This window comes from Protopterus annectens, chromosome 6.part0 (assembly GCF_019279795.1).
Source record: "Protopterus annectens isolate FY-2018-M chromosome 6.part0, PAN1.0, whole genome shotgun sequence".
Taxonomy (NCBI): Eukaryota; Metazoa; Chordata; order Ceratodontiformes; family Protopteridae; genus Protopterus; species Protopterus annectens.
The window spans coordinates 1,723,688,466-1,723,710,569 of record NC_056737.1 but is presented as its reverse complement, the minus strand read 5'-3'; the positions used below and the strand labels follow the sequence as shown (position 1 = coordinate 1,723,710,569).

At 40.9% G+C, this 22,104-nt stretch overlaps 1 protein-coding gene across 1 annotated transcript in view; it reads left to right on the top strand.

Moving 5' to 3' along the window:
• LOC122804911 (sterol 26-hydroxylase, mitochondrial-like) overlaps positions 1 to 22,104 on the top strand; it is a 755,523-nt gene that overhangs the window by 226,619 nt on the left and 506,800 nt on the right. Inside the window, exon 3 of the mRNA XM_044075121.1 lies at positions 3,908 to 4,107. Within this exon, the coding sequence (XP_043931056.1) occupies positions 3,908 to 4,107 (200 nt within the window). The remainder of the gene's footprint in view (positions 1 to 3,907; positions 4,108 to 22,104) is intronic.

Below are 22,104 nucleotides of genomic sequence, written 5' to 3'. Positions count from 1 at the left end.
TACAAAATTCCAGATAGTTGGGCTGGCAGTATCTCCTTTCGTCATACCCATATTTTTCTTTCCCTAGTTTGGATGTGAGCAAGTTGGTCTAGGGAGCTAGCATTTAGGCAATCTAGGAAGCATTGTACATACTTAATTTGTTGTAGTGTAGGTTTCCCAGTTAATGAAAGGATAGTTGAAATCCCCCAGGAAAGTAGTGTTACGTTCAGTAGGAAGGGACTCCAGTTTGTTTAGATATAACTTTTGGGTTGCAGGTGACATGGGTTGGGGTGCAATAATTGGCTATGATGTGGTATAGATTTTTATTTATAATATGGTATGAAGGAGGTCAAGGCCATTGCTCTGCCTTATGAATCTAGATATGATTTTGCTTCTAACTCCGCCAATAATGCAGTCATTACCAGCGATGGGTCTGAAAGAGTGAAAGGCATTGAAACCAGGCACTACAGAGGAGTGATGACTTACACTGAAAACATGTTTCAGTATTTACACAGGTATCTATATTATGAGGGTTGGAAAGTCCTTTAACGAGTGTAACTTCTTATTTAGGCTTCTAGCATTAAGCAGCATGCATTTATCTAGTCTTGGTTTTGTTTGAATATGGTTTCAGGAGACTGACATTACCTAAAATGGCAGCATAAGAGAAGAGAACATCTTAGCCAATGTACAAAAGTCCTAAGAGAGGTGCAAGTCATCCATAGCAAAGCAGGTGGGGCTGTCAGTCATCATAGCCAGGCTGATATATATTGGTCTCCCTTAGAATGACACCAATAACAAAGTCAATAAAAAGTAAATTATATTTTCTTTGTACTGTGGCATAATTCTTGCTGATGTTATATTGCTGCCAGATAGCTCTATTATGTCCCTCTTCATATGATGGAAGATGATGCATCTCAAGTAATTCGCTACTATGTTCACAATGACAAAGTCATACGTGTACCTTGACTGTCAGGACTTGAAGACTGTACAAACATGGCAGATCTCAGCACCTGAGAGACAGCTAGCCATCACCCTGTCCTTTCACAGCCAGTGAGTAGTACATTTGTGTGTTTCGCTGTGGAGTCACATATGACTATAATTTTACTATTGTGCTGGCTCAGCCTTTCTGCCTTAAGGGTTTCAGCCAACCAGCTGGGTAATCCTTTTTGCTTTTCTACTGTTTGTTGTATCTATAGATGCTGTTTGCCTGTAAGTGAGATGCTTAATATCCTGTATATTGACCCCTACATCTTGGGCACCTCTGAGGTTTGGGCAGGGATTTCTCTGAAAATGGCTTATTTGCTGAGTTAGGATATGGTGGGCATAAGTATGTGAGTTGGAAGTCAGTACTAATGACCTGATGGGTACTTCTACTAAATTTTCATCTGAGGCTGGCCTTCGACAGTACTAAATGCTTGTACTTCTCACATATAGATTTATTTAGTAAAAGCAAATAGTTGTTAGTAAGCATGAGACAGTTGTTCGATTGACTTAGGTTTCTACTGCTATCAGGCTAGTTACAGATGGTATGGGACACTGCCACATCAGGGTTTGTTGTATCTGGCATGTAAGGAATGCATTGATGAGGTTTGTAGGGAAGGGAGGTTTACATTAGTTATTGATTAAGAGACAAGATAAGGCATGCTTGTGAAGTAATACAGTATAGTAAAGTGCAAAATCTGTAGTAAGGTTAGAAGACAAGTAGGATAGCACATTTTACACAGTTGTAAGTGCACAAATGCGGGTCTATATTACATTCTCGAAAGCCGACAATGCCAAATCTGACATTGTCGACCCGAGAATAGCGAAAGTGCAGAACATCGAGCGTGTAAACGGAAATCTCCGTAAGGGGAGATTTCCATTTACTTCAATGTAGTGCTGTCTCAGAGTTGGTATATTTAAGTATCTGGGGATGGGGGGTGCAGGGGGGCTTTCCCCCTGCCTACACTCTTTAGTTTTTTTATTTTTTGTTTTTTTTTTTTTTATGAACATTCGAACATTTGATAGTTCGATCACTAAAGGTCACCCTTTAGTGGTTCAAACAGTTAAATGTTCGATTTTCTAATATAGACCCCACAAATTCTATAAAGTGGTTTGGCAGGTCTAGCTTTATCAGCATAACTAGGGAATTGCATTTGAAGTCTGTCTTGGCTTTTTACAGTTTCATGTCTCACTGTGCCTAAACAACAAGGGGGTTGTAACACAATGAGTAGAAGAAGCAATACTGAAATTACAATTAGAATGAGCACAGCCTCAGCAAATTGTTTAAAAGGAGTATACTGTGTAACCAGCTTGGCATGACTTCCATAGCAGCAGCAGAAGGCTGTGTCATAATGAGTCAATAGCACCAGTGTAGCAAATAGAGTAGAATATTGTAATCACAATGTATTAGTAGCAGCTGTTATAATACAGTATAATAATAGCAGTAGCATGATTTGTGAATACCATATGAACATACAACTCAATGGCATGAAGGGTGTACAGCACTCCTGAGAGTGATGTCCTCACTGGGTTGGGGTTAGTATAATGGGAAGGGAGTTTAGCTCATAGTCACAATGTTCAAGGTTGGATTCTCACCTTTGAAAGGGAATTTGTATAGGCTTAAAATGGCTTACAAAGGTAGCAAGCCTAGTACTTACCTATGAATCTGCTGACAGTGAAAATATATGCAAAGGTCCTTGAAATCTGAACATCTAATTAGCATAAAATATGCATGAAAAATAGCACATAACTCTTCCCACATATGTTTAAAAATATAGAGTGACAAATGTGATGGAAAAATATAAACACATTATCAAAGCGACTGCATAAAATCTGTAGACTTGAATTAATTGTATTGCAAAATTCTAACGAACAGGATTATTTATTTTTCTTTCTGAAGACATATGACCTTTTTCCTTAAGTCATTGATGTCACTAGTGTGTTTGTCTTGTAGTGTGGTTTTCTGTGTGCTATACAGCTTCAAAAATCAATTGTGATGAGAAGGATTCAGAAAATTGTGTGAAGGGATAAATCAAGCCTGAAAATAAAAAAAACAGGCACATCATGTGCAGGGGTAAATTAGGCCTGACAATTGGAGCATTCCTACAAATCAGGACAGTTAACAGGACTGAATGTGATAATTAGCACTCAGGCTCAAGTGCCACCAAAGCAAATAATTTCAATTACCACGTAATCACAGCAGCAAATGGTGATCGAAAATCAGCAAAGACAATAGCAACAACATTCCGGATACTGAAACAACCATAAGTATGGCCCAGATGTCATGGTAGGAAGCAACTAAAAGTAATGGGATAGTTAGCAGCAAGTAGAAATTTGGGTTGCTTACCAGAACAGCAGTCAAATACATGAAATGAGGCAGTGCACAGTATGCCTACATCAAGGGCAGAAGTCTACAGTAGCTGTGTAGGACTTCTGTGTGTAGTGGTACTCACAGTGGCTGTCTGCAACTCTGAACAATTATGCACAACTTCCAAGATGCACTCAAGTGTCTGCACACTGAATAATGCTTTGCTCTACAGTGAGAGCATTAAAAGTAACATACCGCCGATAGATTTCTTTCAAAAAAACAGAAGGTACAAGCAATTAGTTCTGTTTAGTGCGCAACCAAACAAATCGGAACACAAAGGGCAATTAAAAAACATACAGCCCTGCAACCAGGAGTACATTTTGCTCAAAATAATAGCAACGTCCCCTTTCTCTCACCAGATTAGTTTCTAAACCAGTTCTGAATTCAAAACTCTACAACACAAAGCACAGTAGAGTACTTGGACATTAGCTCTAGTGCACTATAATGTATGTGTATGTGTGCATGTGCGTGCATGCATGTGTGTGTAAACATCTGAGAGCACATGTCTTTGTGTGTGTTGAAATGAGTGATGGCTACTTTTTGTGTTATTTATTCATTTGTTTCTTTCTTTTTTTTCAGCTTTGGGGAGGAGTGGTATCGTCTCCGTAGTGTCTTAAACCCGAAGATGCTAAAAATCAAAGAAACAAGTATGTATGCACCTACTATTCAGGAAGTCGTTACAGATCTGATAAAGAGGATTTATTTCCTTCGAGAGAACCAGGGTCAGGGGACAATGGTCTGCAATGTTACAAATGAGCTGTACAAGTTTGGCTTTGAAGGTGAGGTATACTGGAAAATGTTTTCCATAATATTTTCACGAGCAGTGACTGTAGTATGTAACTATAACTGCTTTTATATTCTAAAGCACAGATATATGTACAAATATACATAATTTTAACATTAAACTTCACATTAGTGGATACCATCCATCATGCTCCATTAACAAAACTGTGCTAGTAAGTATACATTTTACTTCAGAGCTGTATAATGCTTCTTCAAAACTGTACAGTCTTTTGGAGACACTTAGCTCCCCCATTGCCTATTGGTCATTAACCCCCACCCAGCCAGTTGGCCCATTAGTTCCCCATCACAAAAAGCAAGAGTTGATTGGGAGGGGTCATCATTAAGGCAGCCATCAGAGGCAGTTTGAACTTTATTCCTTAAGCCCTCCCCCATGTACCTGTTCAGAGACAGTAAGTGAGTTGGGTATGCAGTTGGCATCAGCACTGTTCTGACCCTTACTTCTGCAACAGGTTGATATCAGCAGGATGCCCTGCCCACAGGAGGCACCATGCGGCAGTTTCTGTGGTCTTCTCCAAGGAAATCCAGTCCAGTAGGCATCTGTTCTGGACATGCACACTCCCCCTTCCCCAGAATGGGTACATCCATCCTCCCTTGCCTGCTCTGTCAAATGCATGACCTCTAATAAAACTCTTGTCACCAGAGCCATAGTCAGGGCTCTATCCCTCAATTCATTCAGTAGAAAATTTTAAATTGTACAGTTATTAGTTGTCTACAGATTGTAAACATCCACTTCAGGTATATTTTTATTCAAATAGACTTCACTGAACATCTTGAGGTCTTGGCTATTTACAATAAACTCAGATGTTTCTTGTTTATTTTGTACTTTATACAGGCAGCAGAAATTGCAGGCTACCCATGCATAACAAAGTGCTGCAAGGAATTGTGTGCTCTGAAAAAAGGCTGCATAAATGTCACTTCAAACCATGAAGTTTTATGTTTAATTTCTCTGTTATTGTATTGCTAGATCACTGTATCATTAGAAGAAAAAAAACTCATATTTAAAAGCTTTGTAGATCAGGGGATTAAGGTAAATCTGAGTGGTGGTAGTGATATTGTTGTATTGTCGATAAGAAATAAGCTTCACTGGCTATCCTATAATACTTGCATCATAAACTGTTAAATAATAAAAATGTAAACTTTTTTTTTTTGGTGTCACATTCCTGGTCATACTGATAATCTCTCTCTCCCTCATCATTCTCCACCCACCCCACTGACACATATACCCCCAGTACACCACCAACTGTCATCCAATTAGTTGTTTCTCTTAAGCCACTCTGCATTTTGGCACTGAAAGCAGCAGCAACAGCCAGAATATAGAAAGTGGGAAAATCTACTGAGGGGAGCTGGGGTATTATAAAGCTGAGTGCACAGATGGAAACTGCCCTCAGGCAGATGGGGTATTATAAAGCTGAGTGCACAGATGGAAACTGCCCTCAGGCAGATGGGGTATTATAAAGCTGAGTGCACAGATGAAAACTGTCCTCAGGCAGATGGGGTATTATAAAGCTGAGTGCACAGATGGAAACTGCCCTCAGGCAGATGGGGTATTATAAAGCTGAGTGTAAATCTGGAAACTTCCATAAGGGAGGTGGGATACTGCAAAGCACAATACATAGGTGGGTTTGCCCTCGGGGAGATATAGTATTATAAAGCTCAGTGCACAGCTGGAGACTGCCCTGAGGGAGATGGGGTATTAAACAGCTGAATGCACAGCAGGACACTGCCCTCAGGGAGATGGGGTATTATACAGCTGAGTGCACAGCTGGAGACTGCCCTCAGGGAGATGGGGTGTTACACAGCTGAGTACACAGCTGGAGTCTGCCCTCAGGGAGATAGGGCATTATACAGCTGAGTACACAGCTGGAGTCTGCCCTCAGGGAGATGGGGTGTTATACAGCTGAGTGCACAGCTGGAGTCTGCCCTCAGGGAGATGGGGTGTCATACAGCTGAGTGCACAGCTGGAGACGGCCCTGATGGAGATGGGGTATTATACAGCTGAGTGCACAGCTGGAGACTGCCCTGAGGGAGATGGGGTATTATACAGCTGAGTGCACAGCTGGAGACTGCCCTGAGGGAGATGGGGTATTATACAGCTGAGTGCACAGCTGGAGACTGCCCTGAGGGAGATGGGGTGTTATACAGCTGAGTGCACAGCTGGAGACTGCCCTGATGGAGATGGTGTGTTATACAGCTGAGTGCACAGCTGGAGACTGCCCTGATGGAGATGGGGTATTATACAGCTGAGTGCACAGCTGGAGACTGCCCTGAAGAAGATGGGGTATTATACAACTGAGTGTACAGCTGGAGACTGCCCTGAGGGAGATGGGGTATTATACAGCTGAGTGCACAGCTGGAGACTGCCCTGAGGGAGATGTGGTATTATACAGCTGAGTGCACAGCTGGAGCCTGCCCTCAGGGAGATGGGGTGTTATACAGCTGAGTGCACAGCTGGAGTCTGCCCTCAGGGAGATGGGGTGTTATACAGCTGAGTGCACAGCTGGAGACTGCCCTGAGGGAGATGGGGCATTATACAGCTGAGTGCACAGCTGGAGACTGCCCTGATGGAGATGGGGTATTATACAGCTGAGTGCACAGCTGGAGACTGCCCTGAGGGAGATGGGGGTATTATACAGCTGAGTGCACAGCTGGAGACTGCCCTGAGGGAGATGGGGTGTTATACAGCTGATTGCACAGCTGGAGACTGCCCTGAGGGAGATGGGGTATTATACAGAGGAGTGCACAGCTAGTGATTCCCGTCACAGTAAATGTATTTTTATTATTGCTGCAGATGAGACTCCTTCCTGGATGCCAAATTTAGGGTGTGAAGCAGCAAGAGAACTTTGTTTTAAAACTCTACTTGCTGTAATATCATGTCTTTTTATTTTAGTTCGATCAATGTGTAGTTGCAGCAGTACTGTAGTTCTTATATTTTTAACTAGGTAGAGCATGACTCTCACTGGACCAATTTTAGTCTCAGCCCAGAATGTGAATATACATCAAGTGAAAAAATGATTTATACAATAAAAGAGCATATTAAAATGTCTAGTTAGTATACAACAGAAAAATATGATTTAAGAAGGTAGTCAGCAGAAATCACTATGTACAATATTTACATCAGTTAAAGCAGCAACATGTAGGAGATAAAGACGTTATGCTATAGTAAAAATTATAGGCAACATGTGTTGGAGATAAGGGAGACTATGTTAAGTGACTTGAAGCAGAGTATTTAGAAACAGCTTGTGCTGTGAAATGTTCTATAAGGTATGCCTAAAAGGAGGAGGAGTTAGAGATATTTTTTAAAATTTGAGGGAAGATGCCACCAGAGCTTCAGTCCAAGGGTAGAAAAGGAGTAGTCAAAACACGGCACTTTAGTTTTAAGTGCTTGGAAGAGAGGCACATCTCAACAGTTCAACTCTTTGCACAACACTCCAGTTTGAATGCAAGTAGCAGTTGCTGTTCTAGTGCTCCAACATGATGCATAACCATTGTGATTTGCATTTTCTCATTGCATCTTCTGATCTGTAACACTGAACCAGTGTGAGTACAGCTGACTAGAATGTGTTATTGTAAGAGTGGTTTAATCTCTAGTGCCACTGATTGCAGCACCTTTGAATGCAAATTGGAATGGTTTATCCACTAGGGAGAAATCCCACCCCCCCATCCCCAGAAAAAAATACTCCACGGGCTCACACTGTACAACACACTGTTATGAAACTCAGCACTATATTAAATTTTCAGACTAAAGACACTTGTCCACCAGTGAGTCAACAACCTGTAACTTTGCGAGATAAAATAACAGAGGCTAGCTGCTCCATTATTCCATGTAACTAAAATGTCATCTCAGATGATGTACAAGAGGGCTGCCTGGCTGCCTACTTGACTGTAATGTAGGAATGAACTGGTTCTCTGCATTATGCCCATTGTTTGCCAGCACAGGCTGCTTCAGTTTCCCATGGACCCTGAATGGGATGAAACAGTTACATATTTTTGTTTGTTTTTCCCCCATATCATCCTTACAGCACTGCAACCCAGTGGCTCACATCCACACCAGGTGTACCAGCAACTGCTAATTCCTCTGGACTTACTCTGCATCCTGCTGTGACAGTCAGCGAGCACAAGGGTGTCTTGGGCATCTTAGCAATCCACATTGTTTTATTATTATTATGCCCTACCCTCTCACTTTTGCCCACTCCTCCCCATCATTTGCTGACCTCATCCAAGGACTACCCCCCCTAACTGGAACCAGTCTCCCCACTGGCAAATACCCTTTCTCTCTGGATGTCCATCCCTCCCTGCCAGCATCAGACACCCATGATGCTAATCAAACCTGGGTCATCTGGGCTTAAGTTCAGGCTTTATCCCTTTATGCCACTGCTTTGACCTTGATGAAACAGATATCGAGAATAAATGAGTTGACAATGGCTGGCTGGTTCTTCATTTTGGGGATTTGTTCCTTTATTTATTTATTGATGGTTATTATGATTATTATTGTTATTTATTATTATTATTATTATTATTATTATTATTATTATTATTATTGTAGTGCAAGGCAAACATGAAATGACTACAGATAGAAAGTGAATCTAACAAACCACAGCCTTCTCATCACTGCACTGCCCTCAGATATTGTACCTTGTCTGGCTGGAATACTTCACTCCCTGACTCTCATAACAACTAGTCACACACCAACTAATCCACCATTCTGTAAAATGCCCTAAACCCCGACCTGCAGCTGTATTCTCCCAAATGATCCCTACACTCTGCTGGAAAAACTCTCCTGCTGATAAAGACATAAAAATCACAGCTGAAAATGTACTTTATTCTAACTACATCTCTGAGATTTGGAATGCCATTCCCCTTTCCACTGGACTCTTAGATAGCTGTAGAAAAATGAAAACTGGAACTGAAGCAGTTCCTTCTTCAGTTAAGGTGATATTTGTGCTTCTCTCCTTTGGTAAAAATGATGCTGCTTACTATCTATGTCTCACCCAGGATGAACCTGAAATGCTTAGTGCACTACCTCAGTAAACAAAATAAGTAAATAATTACATTTTTGCCCTATTGACATTCTTTCATTACTTTTCAGCTCTGATGAAAATGGAACATCATTTTATAGATAGGATATACTTTTATAGCTCAGTAGATAACTTCTGTTTTTCCTTTTCCTTAAATAATATGATTTATGTTCAAAATGCTGTACTACATTAAACAAAATGTTCAGTCATGATCGTAATGCGTACTATAGGCACTTGTGCTTTATTTAATATTGTTACCATACTCTGCATTCAATGTACATAGGCTCTTTTTAACTGTCATGTTTAGGCTTTGTTATCATGCTTACATCTACACTTAATATGTTGAAATACACTGTATATCATTGCTCCACTTATTTGTTTGTTTTTCTTTTTTTCTGTTCCCAAGCTTTCCTCCCATGGCCTCCTTTGAAAAGGGTTGCATGTGTCCCAGTAGGAGTTTCCTAGTAAAAAAAGACAAATAAATATTTGTGTGGCACCATGAAATAGAGAAAAAAACAAAAACAAGCAATGCATCAATGGTAACAACAATTAAATTCATGTATGCTCAATGAAAATTGTATTCTGATTTCCGGCACACCATTAATGAAACAGTTGAGGCTCCACATTGCTCTATGGTCAATAGGCCATTCCTTTGGATACTGCAGAGTTATACTATACTCTTTGACATACAGGTCTTCACTGTAAATTGCATGGCCATAACAGATCCCAGTAGTGCTGACAGTGAAAAAAAAAAGAACTCTGCAAACAGAAGTTTTGACTTTATGTCCAAGACACATCTTCCATGCAAATTACTTGGCTATATCAAATTCCAGTGGAGCTAATGACTCTTACAACACTACAGTGCTATGGGGGAGGGTGGGAGAACACTATATTCAGACAAAAGCTTCTAACATATCTGTAAGTAAGGGAATCTAAGTAACTGTAACACTTTGGAGTGTACTAAGCATGAGCACAACTCAAGAGGGGAGAGTGCCCCCCATCAAATGACCAGAAGGTGGTTTTGATTGCAACCTACCAGTCTAGTAGTATACACTGGTACATGACAAATGTATATTAAAACCTAACTAGGCAATGTTGCTTCTTGTAGTCCTATTCATTAGCACAGTATCCTTAAGGGTTTCTAGATAGTTCTTCTCTGAAACTTTCTTAACTCATATATTATATTATATTATATTATATTATATTATATTATATTATATTGTTTACTATAGGCATTTGAAATCTGCTTTGGCCTACCATTTAGAATGTTGACCCGAAATGCTGAATTCAGAATGCCGAAAAGTATACCAAAGCGAAAATGAATAATTTAACAACCGTGGTTCGATGTATTTGACATAGCAGGAGGTGACGTCACTCACCTCCTGCTATACACATTGACATACTGTTAAACTGTACAGTGAACAGTACATTAATTCTACTATTTTGCAGGGGGCTGCCCCCCACCCCCTGCACATTAAATATACCAACTCCAAGATCACATTACAGTGAGAAAATGGGCTAATTCCCTGTTCCTCACTGAACCATGATCCCCCCGCACAATGTCAAACCCAAATGCTCGACTTACACTACCAGTTCGCTGTAGTGTGGTTGATACATTTTGGTTCAATATTCTGCCGACTTGAAAACTGCAAGTCAACCACATACCAGTTGACCGATGCAGTTTTCAGGTTTTCAGTGTAAACCATATTATATTATATGGATTGCAAACCATTAAGGTATTTGCTTTCAAGCAAAGACTTGCCTATGCTAATACATTTTTTCTTGAAGCACTGTCTAGCTTACCTTAACTAATAGGTGCAGTCCCTTCCTGCTCTCTATTGGTTCAAAATGCTGCTAGTGCATTTCTTTCATAGGTGTTTCCTTTGATAGGTGATGCCAGTGAATTAACTGTATTCTTTTCCGCACTAAAGTAAGGTAAGGTTAGATGGAAGGTGCTTCCAGGAAAAAAAAAGCATACATTCTCAACACATTCAGCATGAATTATACTTCAGCATTATTAAATGTTTTAATCAGATAAGCAATCCCAAGTAACATTTCTGTTGTACTGTCTTTGCCCATCTGCATAAAATCCTTAACATATTCAGAATCATAATACTCCTCCTTCTAACATGTCTGTGCTGAGTCTCATAAATCACAGCCTTCTAAGTGTTTTCTATATCATTTTGAAAATAATTTTATTTTGCATTTAGTAATGCTAAATATATCTATTTTCTCCCGTCAATTAATGACCAAATATGCTCACTATTTTTTATATTTTCAATGCAGTAAACTATTAGAAACCAACGATAATATTTCTACATTCAGTTCCCAACAAATGTTACATTTATAATTTAGCATATATTTACCTGTAATACTTTGTTGTTTATTTTCATGATTACTTTGTGCACTACCTCTCCATGAATATCTTTGTTTCTAGACACGTAACATAACATACAAACTACAACTTAAATTCCCATTTATGTACGCGACACTGCCAGCCCAGCTATCTGGAATTTTGTAAATAATTCTACATCGTTTATGAATATTAATATAATTTATGCAGAACTGTATGTTATGTACTGAGCTTCAAGAATGTAACCACAGCATACCCTGCTGAAACACAGAAGATTAACTTACAAAACTTCAAGAAAATAAGTTGAAAATAAGTGCTTTACGATTGTGCTATAAACGCTAGTTTCAATGCAGCAAGGAGACAGGATGACTAGAACTTGGGTGCCTTCTGCATTGTTTTGTAAGTGTTTTATTATTTTATGTCTTCTAGCAACTGAAAAGATCTGAGAGATATGTAGTTCACACAGAGATGTTAAATTCTGCTAAATTTATGTTTAGCCTGGGAACTGAAGTCAGGTGACAAAGTGATGTCATCCAAGCTGAGTCAGCAGTAATGTTAGATATTAATTTCGGAACTCTCTCAGGGATTGTGCATTTTGTATTTTGTCTTTGACCTGGAAACATCCACTCATCATCACCATCTGCACTTGCTGTAAGTAAGATTTAGGGCATAGTATCTCTTTTAGATATAGACAGGAATGTAGTAAAGATTAGTTTAGATGCTTTCTGTATTTATCTGAGACTGTCCTGCAATGTTGTTTTAAAGGACAACCGCGCCCTCAGACTTAAAAAACATATTAATTTCATCATGGTTTGATGTTTCCTACATTTTAACAGCACTCTGAGACTATTTTGAGCTTTTTAGATATTTTTAGATGCAATTTCTGACTCTGACCACATGGGGTCTGGCATATTGAAAAAATTCAGACTGTTTACTCTGCCTCTAAGTATCCCAGAATGCATTATTTGTCTCCAAAAAATTGCATCAGATCTGCCACGTTTTGCCTTAAGTTACTGTGACTTCATTGACTTAACAGGCATTCACTGCAGTCTTAAAATCCCCTACTTTTGGTTAAATTGTTATCCTTTTTCAATGACCACTTGAAACACAAGCAGTGCAAATGCTACAGAACAGAACTCAAAAGTGCATTTTCTAGCTCTTTCACCTTAGAAATGCTAAATTGCTTTCTTTTGTGAAGGCTGAAATCTAGCTCTTCAAGGAATCTCCCCTCCCACTTCACACCTACCTTCCCTAGCTGTCAAAGAGCCAAGGGTAATTTGACCCATTATCTCCATGTGATTGACAGCTCGTCACAGCAGGTGACCAGACTAATGTACTGTTTGCTTGTCTGCCTTTTCCTCCTTACAGTGGGAGACTTTTTTTGTTGCACTACTCCTGTCAAATTTAAAACCAAGCAACATAGCACTGGCAATAATCCCTGCTTTGCAAAGCATCAATCTGCCACTTATTTTCCCTTCCTGTTTAAATAGCTAACAAATGATACACTATAAACAAACTATTTCAGACGTGCATGACAGCACCCACATGCTTTTTTGAGTCAATATTTAAAAAAAAATTATGGTAATGCATACCAGTTGTAATTTGTTGCACTGTTTAATTGTGCCAGACATCGGCTTATGCAAAAACATGCTGTTACTGTCTACACATGGTCACTGCAAATTTATCCTCTAACTTTTTGTAGCCGTTACTGTACTTCATTACATATCAGTAGGGCTCTTCATAATAGTGAGATTATATAGTCTGCTTTTTTGGCTGGACTTTAGTTCCAGCAATGGGCAACTACATATACTGCATCATATGTTGGTTTACTCAGAATTTCAATGCTTAGTATGCATGTTCTTACTACATTTTTTTGCTTTAATTACAGTATCTCAATTTACAAAGTATGCGCTCTATCCATTTCTCTATAAATATAACCCCTGTATACATTAAGACTGCAGCGTAATGAAGATCCGTCACCTGTGAAACAGTTGTCATTTTAATGGACCTTACAAATCTACAGTAATCAAATACCATTTAATTTTTCAAAATGTACCAGAAGTCAACTGATCCCTCAGACATACAAGATTAGCTGGCTTTTGGTTTACAATGTGCAAAAGTGGCAAATCCCACAGCACTATTGTGAAAAGCCTCTGTACCTCGTCAAGGTAGCCAGCATCACAGAGGTCCACTCACACCACAATACTTCCGTCTACAGCCTGATCCACTCACATCACCACTTGCATTACACCCCTGCATGTAACAGGCTTCCAGATGCATGCGACGCTTGCCCAGCAAAAAACTATACATGCCAACATTTATTCACCAAGGACCAGTCCTTAGACACACTGTACAAGCTCCAGCTGCCGACAAATAAAAAGGAATCATACACAACTTCATACCGCTCCATCATTCACACAACCCCTAGTGCAAATCCAGGCTAATACAAGACATTCCACATCTGCACAGCATGACAGATCTTACACAAGTTATGCCAATCGATTGACCTTTGTTATTTTATTTAATTCTAACAGCACACATACACATCACTATTTCTGAAAAATGTAGTATCACTTCACAATACCAGTACACATTCTATAAAATATTAGCATTTGTCCATAGCCTCAACTGCTCAACAGCAGGAACACCATGTACCTCAAAATTGCCAACTTGCATGCTCAGCTACTTGTTCCCAAATGACCGACAAGCAGACAAAACAGTTTATTTACATGTGTTTCAACCGGACCAACTTGTTACAAACTACTATGCCTACTTTACTACCTGCTCCCTCAGTGCTACTCCATACATGAATGCTTCACTATTTCATGCAAGGATTGTTACTCCATTGAACATGGCACTTTCCAAGTGTATAATGTGCAGGACTCTAATCATACCATTCACAGTTCAAGCCAAAAAGATACATTTACAGTGACTGCATGTAATAGCCAGTCCATACACCGTCAGTAATACAATTCTACCTTACATAGCTTATCGATTCCATCCATTAACAACTTAAGAACCAATCATCCAGTTAACTATATTCATCAAGTCAGGAAACCTTAACATTACACAGCACAAACCATGCATAACACATTTGTAGACTCCATTTCACATCACATGAATTAATTGTAGCACCATGTTAGACATTGTATTGAACATGAGACAAAGTCATTGTTGCATGAATCAAATTGTAACCAAACATCACTTTAGTTATTACAGTTTACATGTGCCAACTCACCAATAGTCTGTCCAACTTTAGAAAACACTATTCATTAAAGATTGGATTAATCAGTATTCAAATGTCAATGGAAGTACTCCTTTGGCTGTTCCTGTTGGGGGTCGCTACAGCATATCCGTTTGCCTTTTGTCCTGTCCTCTGCATCTTGTGTCAGACACCACTTGCATGTCCTCTATTACAAACCTTACCTTAGCCCTTGCTCTTATCCTCTTACCTGGCAACTACACTTAGTTTAGACAATAATGCCTGCATCCTAACCCTTCCTAGGAGTGTCATATTGGTTAGATGCTCACAAACAGTCACCTACCCTTACCACATTTAAGGAGCAGGTTCTATGGACATTTTCTTCTACACTGTGTGTCACCACCTGTGGAGGACACCCACTGCATGTCTGATCAACTCACTACCTCTTTACATCCAGTTTGTACAAAATCGTTTCGTAAAATTGTAAACATGTCATTCTCTGCCATGTTGCATTATTTCACACATGGTTCCCTATGTTTCGCCTACATCATATGGCCACTACTCCGATGTTTCCGTACTACGTGTCTCAGCACTTTGGGTAGCTCTATGAACATGGGCTATAAAATTTATGTCCACACTGACCAGCCCTAACAGAATCACCATTAGGAGCCAGGCCTACACATGGCATAGTCTGTCCACTGCCACCCACAGGAGCCAGTGCACAATCACAGGATGGGGAGTGTGTGAAGGAATACTGCAACATGGAAGGCATGGACATCTTTCTGGTAACAATTCACACAACTTTGATGTCCTCCAGTTCCACTGTTGTACTATTCCATGTGCTTGCCTTCCGCAGCTCACCATAAAGGCTATTGTTTGCTAGATGTTTCCCTAGGAAAAGGTGGAGGACAGCCAGGTCCAATCTGGCTCTGGCCATTGTGATTTTGTCCTGCTTGCATTTTTAACATAACGTCTCATCTATGGAACAACTAGCTACTTCAATGATAGCATTGGTGCCGCGTTCCTTAAGTCTCCTGAAGAGGCCATGGATCTTCTGTAGTGAGCTGTACTACTTCCATGCAATGTGTTTCCATGGTACAGGTAGCCAAATGTAATTACCTTGCAGAAAAGAGGCTGAAATGTGGAGTATGACCACTACTTTTCCACACAGCCAGGGGGTGCAAAGACAAAATCCTCAACTCTTTTACACACTCGGATATGGGCATAAAACCCAATTAGTCTGTGAACATCCACAGTATGGATAACAGAGGTACTGGAATAGGTCTGTCACCATTGCCATGAAGGAAGGTTTGGTCTGGAGCAAAAACATTACATCGACTAGATGGGAGACCCTCCAGTCCGAGGTTACTGCCCATCAAATGTCATTGCTTCATGTGCAGGTGAGGCTTTGACATCTCTCTCACATGAGGCTCTGTTCAGTAGTTTTTACTTCTAGTTAAACAACCCATGTAGGTGTCCATTTCATATGGTGTCTTAAACATAGAACCCCTTTCCTGAAGGTTCTGAAGGTAGTCTGTATAACGGTGCATTCAGGTTGTGACAATCAGAAATATCGAAAAAAATGTCCGTTCATAGCTCATTATGCACCTGTCTGTATTCATTAATACACAATACAGGATTAGGCGGATGTCACTTTCCTGTGTCTCAAAAAACTTTGTAAAATTCATGGAAAATATTTTCCTCTTTGATAGGCAAGATTGCCTTGTTCATCTCTGATCACTACAGTGTTTAGTTGGTCCACTGAGTGTGGTAACTTGGTGTGATTGACCAAAGAGGGAACCAGTGCTGTCTTGGCCAGTAGTGAGTCAACCTAAAGATGTACCCTTTCTCCAGCTTAAGTTTCAGCTGCACATTTGGAAATAATGGGAAGGGTGGTACAGCATGCAGACATTTCCCCTGCCAAGAGGTGGAGATGGCATCGCTTATCACTGCCTTTTATTCCTTTGTCCTTTTGCAATGCCAGCCTAATTGCCTGTTGGAAAAGGCGAACAGGTGCATTTGAGGTATGCCCCACGTGTGGTCCAGTTCCATTAAGATCTCTGAAGCTGTACAGAATGCCCGGGTGCATCCCAATGGGTGTCACTTAACTGGTCAATCTAGGTTAATCTTGCATATTCTAGCAGTCGTTAGAACCACAAAACAGTTAAATTTACTTTAACTGCAGTGAGCTATTAATGGTATAGGGGTAGTATCGCCTAGTACCATCAATAGCTGGGGATAATATTACTCTGTTAATTGAAAAAAATTGTCACAATTTACTTACCCAGTCCACATTAGTAAATGTGCTGTTTCAACCTGGAGGTTTACTACAGTCACCGAATCGTGAAATATGTCTAGCAATCACCATAGTCTTCTCAGGACGTTCACACCTAGCAATATTCTTTGGTATGTCAGGTATAGACATGGGTTGCGTTTCCAAGATCCCTCGCTTAGCTTTTATAACTTCCAGCATCAGGTCATATATGTAGTCAAACTTTCTTTTCTCAAATATTGGTTTGGCTACCCATTCCTGTTTTGCTTTCGGGTACACCACGCGATACCTTAGCTCTCCCTTTGCTGCTGACTTCTTTGTAGGGAATCTCACCACTGCTTGCTCACGATGAAGGTTCTCGTTATGATCCAGGATGGCAAGTATGATTCTTGCTTTCATTCCTGCAAAACTAAAGTGCTCAAACTTGGGGCAATATTTGCATAGTAATGCATGGAACACCTCGAGGTCACCAGTGTGGCAGAATTTGGTGATGTGCTTCAAATCTTTAATGAGAAATTTGTTTGCAACAATTCTCTTCAATGCACTGTGACAGGCATCATCTTCTTCCAGCCACTTTGTCTCATCTCCATCGATGAGTGGCATTTCATGTCCACAACAGGAAACCTTGTTGCCACCATCCCAACTGTGTTGGTCGGTTACATGGTAGAGCAATGACAACCATTTCTCCTCTAGTACTACTTCATCCCCTTCACACGTTTCAGCACACCACCACAGGTGATTTGAAATACTGTGGCACCACTGCAGTAAGTCTTGCTTGCCTCTCCTTTTCCCAGCTTCAGTGATTTTCTTAGTCAAATTTTTGGTCATATGCCACACATCAAACTGATGATCCACCTTTGGAAATTCTGTGCGCATCAATAACCTTATCCCAGGATGTCTGTCTGTCGCCACAAGGCTGACATTAACATTTTTATCCATCAAGTTTTTCATGCACTTCTTAAAAGCTTTCTTCTCCAGTGCCACCGAGGATACACCTCTGCAGACCTGCTCCAGACAGAAATCTACAATGAATCCAGAATCCAGGTCCATCATGCTGTAGCAGCAGTACTTGGCAGAATAGCCTGGACTATCACACCGCCCATCTCCAGCTAACCTTACTTCCTTACCCATTGCATCTTCTAGCAGACGAGTCTGATGCTGTGTCCAAGTATGCTGCAAAACGGGGAATAAATACTCCCGTTGAATAGAATAGAATGTGGTTTCACTTATAAATTCAAGTCCTAGATAAGCACTGAATCGCGCTATATGTGCATATGTACTTCCACTGAAAAGTACAGATGATGCCAGTAGAAGATTGCCAGCTGGCATTCTGCCGATTAATGGTTGACTTTCCCAATGCAGAACTTCATGTCCACTAATGCATGAAACATTCACCGAGACATAGGATCCCAACTTCACTTTCCTCAGTTCCACAGCTGGTGTGTGGCATTGTGGACAGGTCAGTTTTAGCAACACGCAATCCAGGCAGGACTCAAACACAATGAACTTTGATTCACCTACCATCTTCTCGTCTTCGTCCTGTTCCAGCACTGTGTCTTCGATCTCTGACGTAGACAAGTTGTCAGAAGTGTACAACCAGTCTGGATCCTTTTCCACATCATCTGTCCACTGAGAAAGTGAGGAGCTGCTATGCAAGCTCGTGTTATGGACGTCCTTTCGTAGCTTGACCGGAGTACTGCAATGTGTCATCTCCGCAGCAATGTATGCACTAGAGCTACATGTTGCCTCTTCAGTGCAACATTCGTCCTTTTCATTGTGACATCTACTCTCACTCAGGCGATGACTGGCATTATTGAAACTGTGTTGTTGTGGTCCGTCCGCACTCAATTCTGTTTGTACATCCTTCGATTTTTTAAAGTATGTGTGGTCTAACAGTGGTGAGACTCCTACTTCTGGAACCTGTACAGCTGCATCAATCATAGTGCGTGGTACTGTTTGAAGGTCCTTTAGCTTGACTTGAATTCCTATGCTGCTACCTTTCTTTTGGCAAAACTTTGTCTGGCATGCGACTGTACTCTGACTGCAAATCCCAGTCTCCATTGCGTATACTTCCATGTCTTCAACTACCTCTTCATACAAATCAGTTGCTTGAACCTACAATCACATAACAAGTGTTAATCAGTCAATGCTTGACTAATGACAAAGTAAACTACATACACTCTCTGCGATAACAGCATAAGCATTTTGATTGCTGAGATCCTGAGTCAATATATTCAAGGGAGTCCCAATGAACTCCATAAAAATTTTGTAATTTAGACTATTACTCAGACAACCATAGACTGAATGCTTATCCACACTCGCATATTACTCTAGCTTTTCATCGAAACTTACTTCCACACATTCTTGACGCGCTTGACAGTCTTCCATTCGGTCTTCCACCATGTGTCTTGACGCATCATTATCTGCATCCCTTTGATTCTGTAGCTGCACATGCTTCCTCTGCAACAGATACAAAAAGTAAGGCACATTAAAATTACATTCACCTGAGTAGTGACTAATGATTTGTGTGCTGAACAGGTAATACAATTACACTCACCTTGCGTTGCACAGACCGTTGCTCTGTCACAAGGTCTTGCAATGTAGGCTGCGTTGTACTCAGAAGGTCTTCAATAAGCTGCATGTAAAAAGTACATCCAATTAACTGTTGCAAATTGAAACGCATGCAGTGCCAGTATCTCACTATGCAAACGTCAGTAGACTGATTAAACCTTTCATTGCTCCACTGATGTTCTCACCTTCTGCTGCTGTTTCTGCTGCAACCGATGTACTGAAGATGTCCGTGTCTTGCTGTTCGAAAGAGAGAAAATTGATGGTACTGCCCCTTTTATTAATCTCCGAATTGGTCGCTTGGGTCTCATCTCATCAGGAAGTAGCTGTTGCTGGTAGTCAAGGTGAAACTGGCTCTGCTCAAAGTGTTGAGAGCAGAGAAAATGTCGTGGCTTTGCACTACCCAATACTTCCTTAACAAACTTCGGTATGCTACCAACATCTCTACCACAGTTAATCACCCACTGTCTACACAGGTTGATATCACGTGGAAACCGATGGAATGATACCCCCTGTGGCAGATTGTCTTGGCGCATACTACAGTTGATTGCAAAGCAGGAAGGCATTTTGATGATCACCTAATAAAAATAGAAATTACTATATCAAATCATACAGTACACACACAACTAATTCATGGTAAACTTGTTACACTCCTTGATATTCATACAACCTGTAAGACTTCAATGGTTAGAAATGATGTTCAATGAGATATCCAACTTTAATAATGGCTGCCTTCATGTGACAGTCATGCAATACATTTGTCAGTGTCACTTTCATCCACCTTATTTTCTCTGCGATCAAAGTGTATCCTCGCTTACAGCCTTTACACGACACATGGAAGTCGACAATTACTCCGATTCAAACTGGGGCACTGTAAAAATCTACTTTTCTACATGAGCAATGTGAAAGCAGCTCTAATTCAGGTGAATTTCTCCCCTTACCACAAAAACACTTTGTGCTACAAATAAATGAAATGACGCAGGATGGCATATAGTGATCGTATGGTAACTCTGCCACAGCCAAATAACTTTGGGATTCATTAGTCTTGCATAGGCGGTGTGACCGGACCTGTACAGAATTAAAAGCCACTTAGAGGATGAAATACACTTAGTTTGTCTGCATGGTGGGAAGGACGTCAACAGTTGCACTGGAGGACATTCGCCAATGATTGAAAGATGCTCAAATATTGCTATAAAAAAAGACAATCACCATCATGATATACAACAGTGAAAACGGCTGTAAGTACGTACTCTGCTCTCAGAGCAGCATCAATTTAAGGCGATGGTAGACAGATGTACACATGACACATTAAGTATCCAAGTCAATGATTCACATACTTTATTAGTGCACAAACTTCATAAGGTAGTGTTTACAGTATTTGAAAAGTAAAAGCATTTGTCAACTGTGACCAGCAATGCACAGCTATAGTAATAACAATAGACATGTCAGTGTTCAGAAAAAATCCATAGTCCCTCAAAGGGTTTAAATCCTGTGTACGAATCATCATCTGCACATGGAAACTGTGCTCGAATTTGCGACACTACACAAGCGGGAAGCACCATTCGATTACCAAATCCCAGCCTTCGATTGTTATGCACCCACAACACATATGCACGGTACGCCACAACCCGGTACAACCTGAAATAGAGCAATCCTGTGGTGAGACACAGCCAGACAGAGACACACACACCAGACAGACAGAGACACACACACCAGACAGACAGAGAGACAGACAGAGACACACACACCAGACAGACAGAGAGACAGACAGAGACACACACACCAGACAGACAGAGACAGAGACACACACACACACACAGACAGACAGAGACACACACACACAGACAGACAGACACACACACACAGACAGACAGACACACACACACAGACACACACACACAGACACACACAGAGACACACACAGAGACACACACACACAGAGAGACAGACACACACACACACACAGACAGACACACACACACACACACACACACACACAGACAGACACACACACACACCCAGACAGACAGACACACACACCCCAGACAGACACACACACCCCAGACAGACAGACACACACACACACCCCAGACAGACACACACACCCCAGACAGACAGACACACACACACACACCCAGACAGACACACCCAGACACACACACACCCAGACAGACACACACACCCAGACAGACAGACACACACACCCCAGACAGACAGACACAGACACACACACACCCCAGACAGACACACACACAGACAGACAGACAGACACACACCAGACAGACACACACACAGACACACAGACAGACAGACACACACACACACAGACACAGACAGACACACACACAGACAGACACACACACACAGACACAGACAGACACACACACACACGAGACAGACAGACACACACACACACACACACACACACACACACAGGCAGACAGACACACACAGACAGACAGACACACACACACACACACACACACACACACACACAACAGACAGACAGAGACATACACACACACCAGACAGAGACACACATTACAGACAGAAACACACAGA